A 12317-nucleotide genomic window follows, 5' to 3' on the forward strand; every position below is an offset into this window, starting at 1 on the left:
CTGTGATGTGCTATAACTGTATTGTGAGGCTTATTCTAATGATTTTGGTAAATGTTAAAGACTCCTCCTGGGGTTGTGTTGAAATAACACACTGAATGGAGATGGTAGTTCATAAACTCTTTTTCTAGTGGTGGCAGTTAGTGTTATTGTAGTCTTTTTTTTTTCCGTTGAGATGGAGTCTTTCTCTGTCTCCCAGGCTGGAGTGCAGTGGCGGGATCTTGGCTCACTGCAACCTCCACTTCTGGGGTTCAAGTGATTCTCCTGCCTCAGCCTCCCAAGTAGCTGGGATTACAGGTGTGCAACACCACACCCAGCTAATTTTAATTTTTTTTTTTTTTGAGACAGAGTTTCTCTTTTGTTGCCCAAGCTGGAGTGCAATGGCGTGACCTCGCCTCACCACAACCTCTGCCACCTGGGTTCAAGCAATTCTTCTGTCTCAGCCTCCTGACTAGCTGGGATTACAGGCATGTGCCACCATGCCCGGCTAATTTTGTATTTTTAGTAGAGATGGAGTTTCTCCATGTTGGCCAGGCTGGTCTTGAACTCCCGACCTCAAGTGATCTGCCTGCCTCGGCCTCTCAAAGTGCTGGGATTACAGGCATGAGCCAAGGCACCCAGCCTAATTTTCATATTTTTAGTAGAGACAGAGTTTCACCATGTTGGCCAGGCTGGTCTTGAACTCCTGACCTCAAGTAATCCACCCACCTTGGCCTCCCAAACTGCTGGGATTACAGACGTGAGCAACCACGCCCGGCCAACCTTTTTTTGTTTTGTTTTGTTTTAAGACTCTTACTTAAGACTAACCCATAGCAATATTCTGAAGCTGTGACAGGTTAGTATCCTGGAGGCTATCTCGGTAGAGGTTTCATGATGCCACCGTGATGCCACCTCTCTTCCTCTTTACAGTAGTATAACTCTTTGCTCTGTTATTTTTTCATAGCTTAAATTCTCATCCTAGTAATTCACATATGCTTTACAAGGGATGTATAGGATTAAAACATGTTGAATTAATGATTTCAGAAAGGTGAGTTTTGACTAGGAGAAAGGAAGGTGGAGGAAAAAACATTCTCAGCCAGAAAACTTCTTTTTCCCAAAGTTCAAGATAAGAAAACATCTAACATCCTGTTGGAGGTAAGTGGGAAAGAAGTAGCAGTTGGAGCCTTGAAAGTCAGAAACCAACGAATGGAACAACCTCAGTAATGGACCCGACCCGTGGAAGGTTGCCAGGCTGGAGAGTGAGGGGACGGAAACAGAAATATGGCGTGATGAGTGCGTGGGGAGGTCAAACTCGCTGGCCTTTGAGGAAGAGCTTTTGAGGTGCAACTTCCTGCATGCAGCGAGCAGAAGGCAGGCCAGGACAGGAGCTGACTCCCGAGGAGGGGACACAGTGAATTTGTGGCATTTGGCACCAATCTCGGAGTTCACTGTGCAGTCTCCACACTAGGCATTTACTTTTCCACATGTCTGAAAAAATGTCTGCACACTTCATTTCTGTCCAGTAAGAACCGATAGAGAATCAGGGATTCCTAGTTTGGAAATTTTCAATGGGTGAAAATAAGTGAGCAAAATTACATTTATACTAAAATATAATTCTTTCCATCCACTCCACAGTGAGGTAGGCTCTTGAGGCAACTTCCAATTAGAATGCCATTTTAGATGCTTTCCATGATGGCAGAGGGGTGAGTACTAGGGTGTGCAGGGAAGAATAAACAGCTCTGGCGATCCATCGTGCATCTAACACCAAGGAATACTTCAGTGGAAGGGTTCTCATTTTGTTGGGATGAATAAAATTAAATAAAAGTACACAGTACCCCGTAAAGGAACAAAAGCTTAGGCTTTGGTCAAGCAGAACAAAGGGCGAATGAGAAATGGACCATGTATTACAGTTTTCTTCTTTCAGTTCTCAACTAGGTTTTGTTAGTGGAGTTCCCGAAAGATTTGGACCAAATTTCCAATTCAGGTATTATTAGAGATCATCAAAACTCAAGTCTCTTTACTGGTTTACACCAAATCACCCAAGCTTCCAGCCTAAAACCCACATGTCCACATGGTTCCACAGTGCTGTTTATGTACAATAACCAATTCTCCAAATGGTAATCCTGTTAGAAGCCAGAATCCTCAGCCTCTAGCGTGTGTGCTTTTCACAGATAAGTCTCAAAGTTTGGGGTTGGTGAGGAGCCCAGGGTACAGGAGTTCCACAGTAAGTCATAATTGGCTTTGTGTTGGACAGTGTATGTCAGTTGGTGAAATCAGGCACAGAAGAGATAAGGGTTTCTTGTCATAACAACATAGCAACAGGTCACCCATGTGCTACTCAAAACCGTAGGACTGCAGTGAGGGCTTTGCTAGTCCTAGAACAGAGGTGTCACCTGGCCCCACATCCAGCCTTGAGAAAATGTCTACAGCAGATCTGATGGGGAACCTCACGGATGAACTCACCTGTTTCATCTGCTTGGACTATTTCCGCAGCCCAGTGACCACCGCGTGTGGGCACAGCTTTTGTCTGGTGCGTCTCCTCAGGAGCTGGGAGGAACATAACACCCCTGTATCTTGTCCTGAGTGCTGGAGGACCTTGCAGGACCCGCATTTCCAGCCGAACGAGCGTCTGGGGAGGCTGGCCAGCATCGCCAGGCAGCTCCGGTCCCAGGTGCGGCAGAGCGAGGATGAGCAGGGCAGCTACGGGAGGATGCTCGCCGCTGCCAAGGCACTCTCCGATGACGAGCAGGGTGGAAGCGCCTTCGTAGCCCAGAGCCATGGTGTAAACAGACGGCATCTCTCCAGCGAGACTGAGGAGCTTCACAGAGTAAGACAGCTGCTCAGCATGAACCCCACGACTCATTGCAGCTAACTCCGTTAGCTTTCCTAACGTTTCCTAACGTCCTCTGTGGGGGACAGTCACGAGGGCCCATCTGAGCACCATATCACAAACTGGCGTGGGTCCAGCTTACACCCTTTTTTTTCCCTTTTTTTTTCGAGGCAGAGTTTTGCTCTGTCACCCAGGCTGGAGTGCAGTGGTGTGATCTCGGCTCACTGCAACCTCTGCCTCCTGGGTTCACACCATTCTCCTGCCTCAGCCTCCCGAGTAGCTGGGACTACAGGTGCCCGCCACCACGCCGGCTAATTTTTTGCATTTTTAATAGAGATGGGGTTTCACGATGTTGGCCAGACTGGCCTTGAACTCCTGACCTCAGGTGATCCACCTGCCTCGGCCTCCCAAAGTGCTGGGATTACAGGCGTGAACCACTGTGCCCGGCCTGTCCTTTCTTCTAGAGGCCTAGCCCTGTGCAGTTACTGGTCTTCAAAGCCCCTTCATGACCTGGTACCCTGCTCATTTGCCAAAAGGGGTTTGTTTCTATTGCAGGAGAAACTTCAGGAAATCCTGAATCTTTTGCGCGTAAGGAGAAAGGAAGCTCAGGCTGTACTAACCCATGAGAAGGAGAGAGTGAAACTGTGCCAGGTCGGCGACTGTCTGACTTTTGCTGCTTGTATATGACCCCATGAGGGGGACTAAAGGGAAATTTAGTGAAATATCAGGAAAAAAAAAAGACAAACTTTTCCAGTCTCACCTCTAAAATATGCAGTTTCCTTGCATTGGGCTGCCTTCTTCTGAGTGTCCTCGTGGGAATCTCAAGGCTCAGCTACAATTCGCCCCCTCTAGGAGACTCCTTTGTGGAACTAGACAACGCTGTGGCTTCCTCTGTGATGGCTCTGATAGAATGATTTAAAACACAAGTGATACTTATAGACATGCAACGTGAGACGGAAAGCGATTTGAAAAAGAAATAGCTCAAAAACATTGAGGGGAAAATGCAAATTAAAAAGAAATAGAGATATAAAAGCAAAATAGTGGTTTAAATTATACCTGACAAGTCCTCAAGGTTAGTCACGGACTTGGATTTGAGCTCTCCAGCAGTCAAAGCAAAGCCCTAAATATCTAACTATATATTTTTTAAAACCATGTATCTGATTCTCCCAATAGACTTTGAATTCTGTTTTTTTTTTTTTTTTTGAGATAGAGTCTCACTCTGTCGCCCAGGCTGGAGTGCAGTGGCACGATCCCAGCTCGCTGCAACCTCCACCTCCCAGGTTCAAGCGATTCTCCTGCCTCAGCCTTCTGAGTAGCTGGGATTACAGGCGTGCACCACCATGCCCAGCTAATTTTGTATATTTGTAGAGACGGGGTTTTACCTTGTTAGCCAGGCTGATCTCGAACTCCCAACCTCAGGTAATCCACCTGTCTCAGTCTCCCAAAGTGCTGGGATTACAGGTGTGAGCCACCGTGCTTGACCATAGACCGAACTCTTAAGTGAGAGTATTTGCCGTGTATATTTCTATTCCTTTTTGGTTATCTGCCACCTACTTTCATTGAATAAATATTTATCGAATAAATGAACATTTTTCACAATTTTTCTTAATTTTGTTTTATTTTTATCATAGTCCTGATCACTACATGTCATATTTCTTACTCATTTTTGGTTTTCTCCACTAGAACGACACCCTCCTGGGAATGGAGATTTTGGTTTTGTTTACTATTGTATCTATAGCATACATACCTCCGAAAACATCAACCTCTACACCCAGCACATCAATAGATTAAATGTGTTATATGTTGGATTTCAGGAATTGTTGCCATGAAACTCTGGGACTTGGCCGGGCATGGTGGCTCACACCTGTAATCCCAGCACTTTGGGAGGCCGAGGAGGGCGGGTCACCAGGTCAAGAGACTGAGACAATCCTGACTAACATGGTGAAACCCCATCTTTACTAAAAATACAAAAATTGGCTGGGCGTGGTGGCACACGCCTAGCCTATGGTCCCAGTGACTCGGGAGGCTGAGGCAGGAGAATCATTTGAACCCAGGAGGCGGAGGTTGCAGTGAGCCAAGATTGCGCCACTGCACTCCAGCCTCGCGACAGAGTGAGACTCCATCTCAAAAAAAAAAAAAAAAAGAAAGAAACTCTAGGACTTGCAAGGATTAAAAATCTACAGACAAGGGCATTTCTCTTAGTAACTTTATCTTGTGTGTGTGTGTGTACGTGCACGCGCATGTGTGCGTGTGTGCGCGCGCGCGTGTGCGCGTGTGTGTGAGTGTTGGCGGGAAGAAACAAAGACCTGTAAACAGGTTGTTGTGTCAGAATACATGAAAATGCACCAGTTCCTGAAGGAAGAGGAGCAGCTGCAACTCCAGCTACTAGAGCAGGAAGAGAGAGAAAACACGAGGAAGCCGAGGAACAATGAGATCAAACTGACCCAGCAAATCAGAAGCCTGAGCAAAATGATCGGACAGATCAAGTCCTCAAGTCAAAGCTCGGCTTTCGAATCTCTTGAGGTGAGAATAACATTCATGAGAGTAATGGGAAAAGTTATAGTAACTCATAGTACTTCGAGCCATAGGAAATAATGCTTTCTTTATTCATCTTAAAAACTAAGTTCTGGTCCAAAAGTAGTTTTCCTAAGGAATTGACATTCTATATGTCAGTAAAGCCTTATAGAAGAGAGAGAGAGAAAAAAAAAAAATCCAGAGGAATAACTATCCCAAACAAGCCTGAGAGTGGCTTCAATTTCTCCTGTACCTGCCTCTCTGCAACCACAGCTTTGTTCATTTTTTTTTCTAGTTTATTAATGTGTATTTACTATGTGCTGGGCACATTAAATTTAATCTTCACAAAGACCTGATGAAGATAAGTACCATTATGATATGAACTCTAGGTCTAGATGACTGTCATCTACAGGATGGGTTAATAGCGGCACTGATTTAATTATTCATACCTGTGATACTAATGCAATCTGCCGGCCTGATAGTTAATAGACAGGAGAGCCCCCCTGTTCCGTGCAGGGAGCTCCTATTTCTCACCACCTTTGGTCTACTGCCCTTCTAGGCTACTGCATTCTTCAGGACCTTTTTTTTTTTTTTTTTTTTTTGAGACAGAGTCTCACACTGTCGCCCAGGCTGGAGTGCAGCGGTGCAATCTTGGCTCACTGCAATCTATGCCTCCTGGGTTCAAGCAATTCTCCTGCCTCAGCCTCCCAAGTAGCTGGGATTACAGGCGTGCACCACCATGCCCAGCTAAGTTTTGTATTTTTAGTAGAGATAGGGTTTCACAATGTTGGCCAGGATGGTCTCTATCTCTTGACCTTGTGATCCACCCACCTCAGCCTCCCAAAGGGCTGGGATTACAGGCATGAGCCACCAGTGCCCGGCCATGGACTTTCTTAAACATAAACCATGTAATCTAACTCCAGCTTCAGGTCTGTTTTGTAGACTGGTTCCACAGAATGCTGCTATTTAATTTAGTGTCTTCCAAACACACCACCCCGACCTGACACAGGCTTGGTTAGCCTCAATTGTCACCAGCCCATTTTCCTTCGTTATCTCTGCCTCTCACTGGATGATCAATGAGACTAACAGGTTGGCTTGTTTGCAGAACACGTTCCCTGGACAAAGTGATGACACGAGAAAAAGAAAAGGACAAAGTATTCTCTAGTCATTGTGAGAAACATCTTGTGTTCACCACAGCATATCCCTGGAAGAAACTGGGGATGCTTTTCTGTGCTCTGTGTGCCCCCACTCATGGTGTGCTTCATGGGAAGAAGCAGATTCTGTGAGCTTCGCAAGGACTGTATGCAAAATGAATTTCGTCTGTGTTATGATCAAAGCGCACAGTGCTAACTTCTTTCTTTTTTACCCTTAGGAAGTGAGAGGAGCACTGGAAAGGTAGGCTTTCATTCTGTGTTCAGTTACACAAGCTGCGGGGAAGTGGTGCTGATGGACAGTTTTGAGTGGGGATAAGAGGTCTGCGCTGTTGCTGGCGGAGAAACGAGGTGGACTCTCCAGTTGGAGCAGGTCACGCGGTCTTTGCTGAGGAGTGAACCTCTCTGCTGTCTCGCAGGAGCGAGCCACTCTTGCTTCAGTGTCCAGAGGCCACCACCACAGAGCTGAGTCTGTGCCGCATCACGGGAATGAAGGAAATGCTAAGAAAATTCAGCAGTAAGTCAGCCTGATTTGTTACCCCTCCGGGGCTCGTAGAATTAACTTCAGCATACGTTCTTCCAGTGTCAGACATTTACGATCTGACACTAGGCTCCTGGTTAAGGAATCTGGGCCAGCACGGAACACCAGGGAGGGCTGGGGCCACAGGCCGTCTCTGAGTGTGAGCAGAGAGAAGCAGTGAGACTTGACTCAGGCTTTATCTGGCTTTGTTTTCTGTCTAAAGGGTCCTTTTTTTTTTGAGACGGAGTCTTGCTCTGTCGCCCAGGCTGGAGTGCGGTGGCGCGATCTCGGCTCACTGCAAGCTCCGCCTCCCGGGTTCACGCCATTCTCCTGCCTCAGCCTCTCCGAGTAGCTGGGACTACAGGCGCCCGCCAACACGCCCGGCTCATTTTTTGTATTTTTAGTAGAGACGGGGTTTCACCGTGTGAGCCAGGATGGTCTCGATCTCCTGACCTCGTGATCCACCCGCCTCGGCCTCCGAAGTGCTGGGATTACAGGCGTGAGCCACCGCGCCCGGCCCATCCTGGTCCTTTCTTTGTTCGTTTTGTCCTTGTCTTTTCCATCCCCCCTTGCACGTGCAGACACGCCCCCCTCATGCAGGGGCGGCTACATTTCTAGCTCTGTTCCCATTAGGATAAAAGCGGACTTAAATTCTACAATCCCAGTGAGGGCGCATTCAACGAACTGTCCTTGTAGAATGCTCCAGATGTTTAGTCTGGCCAACACCGAGAGGCGTCAGGATTAGCTCTCAGCTTTTATCTTGTGGACAATCTGACCTTCAGAGGAAGGCCTAATGAGCTTCGAACTCCACAGTGTTGAAGAAAGCCCTGCCACGGGCCCCAGCAGTATGCTATTGGGCTCTGCGCTTACTTACAATGATAAATAAGGCAGATTTTGCCTTTGCTTTTGTAGAATTTTCAATGAAATTGAGGAGGAAGGCATTAATCACACAGATAATTAGTTATGGTGGGATCTGGTCTATAAATAAAAGTATGAAATGGTATGATTGGGGCCAGGTGTGGTGGCTCACGCTTGTAATCCCAGCACTTTGGGAGGCCAAGGCAGGCAGATCAATTGAGGTTAGGAGTTCGAGACCAGCCTGGCCAACATGGTGAAACCATGTCTCTGCTAAAAATACAAAAAAAAGTTAGCTGGGCGTGATGGTGGGCAGCTGTAATCCCAGCTACTCGGGAGGCCGAGGCAGGAGAATCACTTGAACCCAGGAGGTGGAGGTTGCAGTGAGCAGAGATGGCGCCATTGCATTCCAGCCTGGGTGACAAGAGAGAGACTGTCTCAAAAAAAAAAAAAAAAAATCAGAAATGGAATGATTGGGGCACCTGATCTTGTCCGGACAGTGAGTGGAAGTTGGAGTCCTTGGCCGGCCATGGTGGCTCATGCCTGTAATCCCAGCACTTTGGGAGAATGAGGTGGGTGGATCACCTGAGGTCAGGAGTTTGAGACCAGCCTGGCCAGCATGATGAAACCCCATCTCTACTAAAAATACAAAAAACTAGCCGGGCGCAGTGGCGGACACTACTACTACTTGGGAGGCTGAGGCAGGAGAATCACTAGAACCTGGGAGACGAGGTTGCAGTGAGTCAAGGTCGCGCCATTGCACTCCAGCCTGGGCAATAAAAGCGAAACTCTGTCTCAGGAAAAACAAAAAAAAAGGAGACCCCGTATGTGACTGTCGGTTCACAGCGTGTGTGTGCTTCATCAGATGGTCCTGGGTGCTGCATTGAACTCACAGGAAGCTGCACTTGTCATGACATAATGAAAAAAGCTGATCAGGGATTGTGATTTGTGATTTGAACACTCAGTAACTGTGTAATCTTGGTGAAGTTCCCTAACCTTTCTGAACCTGTTTTCTTTTTTTAAAAAATGATAGGAAAGAATGCTTGCAGTGATTAAATGAGATAATGTACAGAAAATGTTTGGCACATTAGAAATTCAGCCAAAGATAAGTACTATTTTCTCTCCCACCCAAATTGAAGAACCAGAACCTAGCATGGCTAATATGAACGCGAACAACCAAGGGTAACCCTATGTGGATACACAGCTCGGAGCTCTAAAGGTGTCCTGTAAACAGAGCGATGTCCATTCCACTCACAGGGCTTCTCCTCCCCACCTCAGGCAGGCTAAAGCCCCTTCTCCACGTGGCTCTTCTCTCTCTCTCTCCATTTAGAGCTTCATGCTGTGTGTTGTGGAACAGTGAAAGAAGAGCTCAGAAATTTTGTTCTAAACCAAATACTGGTTTGTTTTTTTTTTGAGACTGAGTCTTGCTCTGTCGCCAAGGCTGGAGTGCAGTGGTGTAATCTTGGCTCACTGCAACCTCCACCTCCTGGGTTCCAGCAATTCTCGTGCCTCAGCCTCCTGAGTAGCTCAGATTACAAGCACCACCACGCCTGGCTATGTTTAGTATTTTTAGTAGAGACGGGGTTTCACCATTTTGGCCAGGCCGGTCTTGAACTCCTGATCTTGTGATCTGCCTGCCTCACCCTCCCAAAGTGCTGCATTACAGGCGTGAGCCACCACGCCCGGCCCCAAATTACATTTAAAAAACCAGGACTAAATACTAAGAATTCAATGGAAATCTCACACACGTAAGAGGTTTTTCAACCATGCCCAAGGGAAATCTTTTCTTTCCTCCTCTTGCAGTGGAGATAACACCGGACCCAGCCACAGCTAATGCCTATCTCGTGTTGTTGGAGGATCTGAAGAGTGTGAAATACCAGGGAAGCGGCCAGCAGCTACCCGACAACCCGGAAAGATCTGACCAGGCTGCGACTGTGCTGGGTGCTCAGATCTTCACCAGTGGGAGACACTACTGGGAGGTGGAGGTGGGAAGCAAGACCGAGTGGGAAGTGGGCATCTGCAAGGACTCTGTGAGCAGAAAGGGGAATCTCCCCAAGCCACCTGGGAACCTGTTCTCACTAATAGGTTTAAAAATCGGAGATGATTACAGCCTCTGGGTCTCGTCACCTTTGAAAGGTCAGCACGTCAGAGAGCCTGTATGTAAGGTTGGTGTCTTCCTGGACTATGAATCTGGGCATATAGCATTCTACAACGGGACGGATGAATCCCTCATCTACAGCTTCCCCCGGCTTCTTTCCAAGAGGCCCTCAGGCCTATCTTTTCCCCCTGCCTCCCAAATGAGGGGACAAACACAGACCCTCTCACCATCTGCTCACTGAACAGCCACGTCTGAGGGGCATGCCCGAGCCTTCACAGTGGGCGATGTCTGAGACCAAGACATAACTATTAGGACGATGAAGGCATCGACAGTATTAATGTCAGGTGATCTGAAATAAACTCCTGTACTCCCACCCTACCCCCAAGGGTTTCCATTAACTTGATCCCACTATGAATAGCCACATTACACAATCAACTTCAACCCCAATAGAAGAGAGCTGATCATATTCTGTGTCTTTGACTAAATGTATTCTCTAGGCTACCCCATGCGTGTGCTGGTCACTCAAATATTGAGCCCCTATTACCATGAATCCTATGCCATAGGCCGGATTTTATAATATATGTCACTTTTTCAAGTGTATTTAATTATTTGACTCTAAAAAACTGTGCTGCTCGAATGTGTCTTTGTCCTCTGTGCAGAGCTCCGCATGCTGGGGCAACGCAACTCCATCTGGGGAAACCGAGGCATGGACACATCTTTCCAGGGTGTGTGAGGGCTCAGGTCTCATCCCTCTCCCCAAAGCCATTTTCCTTCCCATCCCATGAGCCTGCAGTGTTTGTACCCGGGAAGGCTTCTGTGTTCAGAACACTGCAAATATTTGTGTGAATATCGTCATACCATTCATGCTTCCATAATCACAACAGGCTGGAACCTTCCATTAATACGTTAAAAGGTGACAGAGCAAAGTCTCTATTCAGTAAATGGCATGACAAGGGATGCCAAGCGACTAATTGCATTGTATCTAAGGTTCTTTTCGGTGCTTTTGCGGTTTGCTGTGAGCAGAAGGCTTTCAATCTCCGGAAGGCCAAAGAGCCTACCCTCCTCTTATCTCAAAAGGTCAGGGTTGGCCGGGTGCGGTGGTTCACACCTGTAATCCCAGCACTTTGGGAGGCCAAGGTGGGTGGATTACCTGAGGTTGGGAGTTTGAGACCAGCCTGACCAACATGCAGAAACCCCTTCTCTACTAAAAATACAAAAATTAGCCGGGCGCGGTGGCTCACGCCTGTAATCCCAGCACTTTGGGAGGCCGAGGCGGGCGGATCACGAGGTCAGGAGATTGAGACCATCCTGGCTAACACGGTGAAACCCCATCTCTACTAAAAATACAAAAAATTAGCCGGGCGAGGTGGCAGGCGCCTGTAGTCCCAGCTACTTGGGAGGCTGAGGCAGGAGAATGGCGTGAACCCCGGGGGGCGGAGCCTGCAGTGAGCCGAGATCGCGCCACTGCACTCCAGCCTGGGTGAAACAGCGAGACTCTGTCTCAAAAAAAAAAAAAAAAAAAAAAAAAAAAATACAAAAATTAGCTGGGCATGATGGCACATGCCTGTAATCCCAGCTACTCGGGAGGCTGAGGCAGCAGAATCTCTTGAACCCGGGAGGCTGAGGTTGCAGTGAGTGGAGATCATTCCATTGCACTCCAGCCTGGGCAACAAGAGTGAAACTCCATCTCAAAAAAGAAGTCAGGGTTTGTGAGGAAGGGGTGGTGGCTGAGGGGATCTCTTTTGGCTGGTGGTCTGCATTAGGCTCGCTGTCTTTAGTGATCTATCCCTGCAGGCGTTTGTTTGTTTGTTTTAAGATGGAATCTTGCTCTGTCACCCAGGCTGGAGTGCAATGGAGCGATCTCCGCTCAATGCAACCTCTGCCTCTGGGGTTCAAGCAATTCTCCTGCCTCAACCTCCCAAGTAGCTGGGATTACAGGCACTTGCCATCATGCCCGGCTAGTTTTTATATTTTTGTAGAAACAGGGTTTCACCATGTTGGCCAGGCTGGTCTTGAACCCCTGACCTCAGGTGATCTGCCCATCTTGGCCTCCCAAAGTGCTAGGATTACAGGTGTGAGCTACCGCACCCAGGCTTTTTTTTTTTTTTTTTTTTTTTTGAGACGGAGTAGTCTCGCTCTGTCACCCAGGCTGGAGTGCAGTGGCGTGATCTTGGCTCACTGCAAGCTCTGCCTCCCGGGTTCACGCCATTCTCCTGCCTCAGCCTCCTGAGTAGCTGGGACTACAGGCACCCACCACCACGCCCGGCTAATTTTTTGTATTTTTTTTTTTTTAGTAGAGACGGGGTTTCACCGTGTTAGCCAGAATGGTCTTCATCTCCTGACCTTGTGATCCACCCGCCGCCACCTCCCAAA

At 47.7% G+C, this 12317-nt stretch overlaps 1 protein-coding gene across 1 annotated transcript; it reads left to right on the forward strand.

The window, feature by feature from the left end:
- The first annotated feature begins 2273 nt into the window (after positions 1–2273).
- Positions 2274–10313, forward strand: TRIML1 (tripartite motif family like 1). Its single transcript, XM_055276675.1, has 6 exons — positions 2274–2803; positions 3362–3461; positions 5103–5329; positions 6693–6715; positions 6891–6988; positions 9650–10313. Exons 1-6 carry the CDS (start codon positions 2396–2398, stop codon positions 10183–10185), a joined length of 1392 nt encoding a protein of 463 aa, XP_055132650.1. The 5' UTR covers positions 2274–2395; the 3' UTR covers positions 10186–10313.
- Positions 10314–12317: the final 2004 nt, after the last annotated feature.

Source organism: Symphalangus syndactylus, chromosome 4, assembly GCF_028878055.3.
Source record: "Symphalangus syndactylus isolate Jambi chromosome 4, NHGRI_mSymSyn1-v2.1_pri, whole genome shotgun sequence".
NCBI lineage: Eukaryota > Metazoa > Chordata > Mammalia > Primates > Hylobatidae > Symphalangus > Symphalangus syndactylus.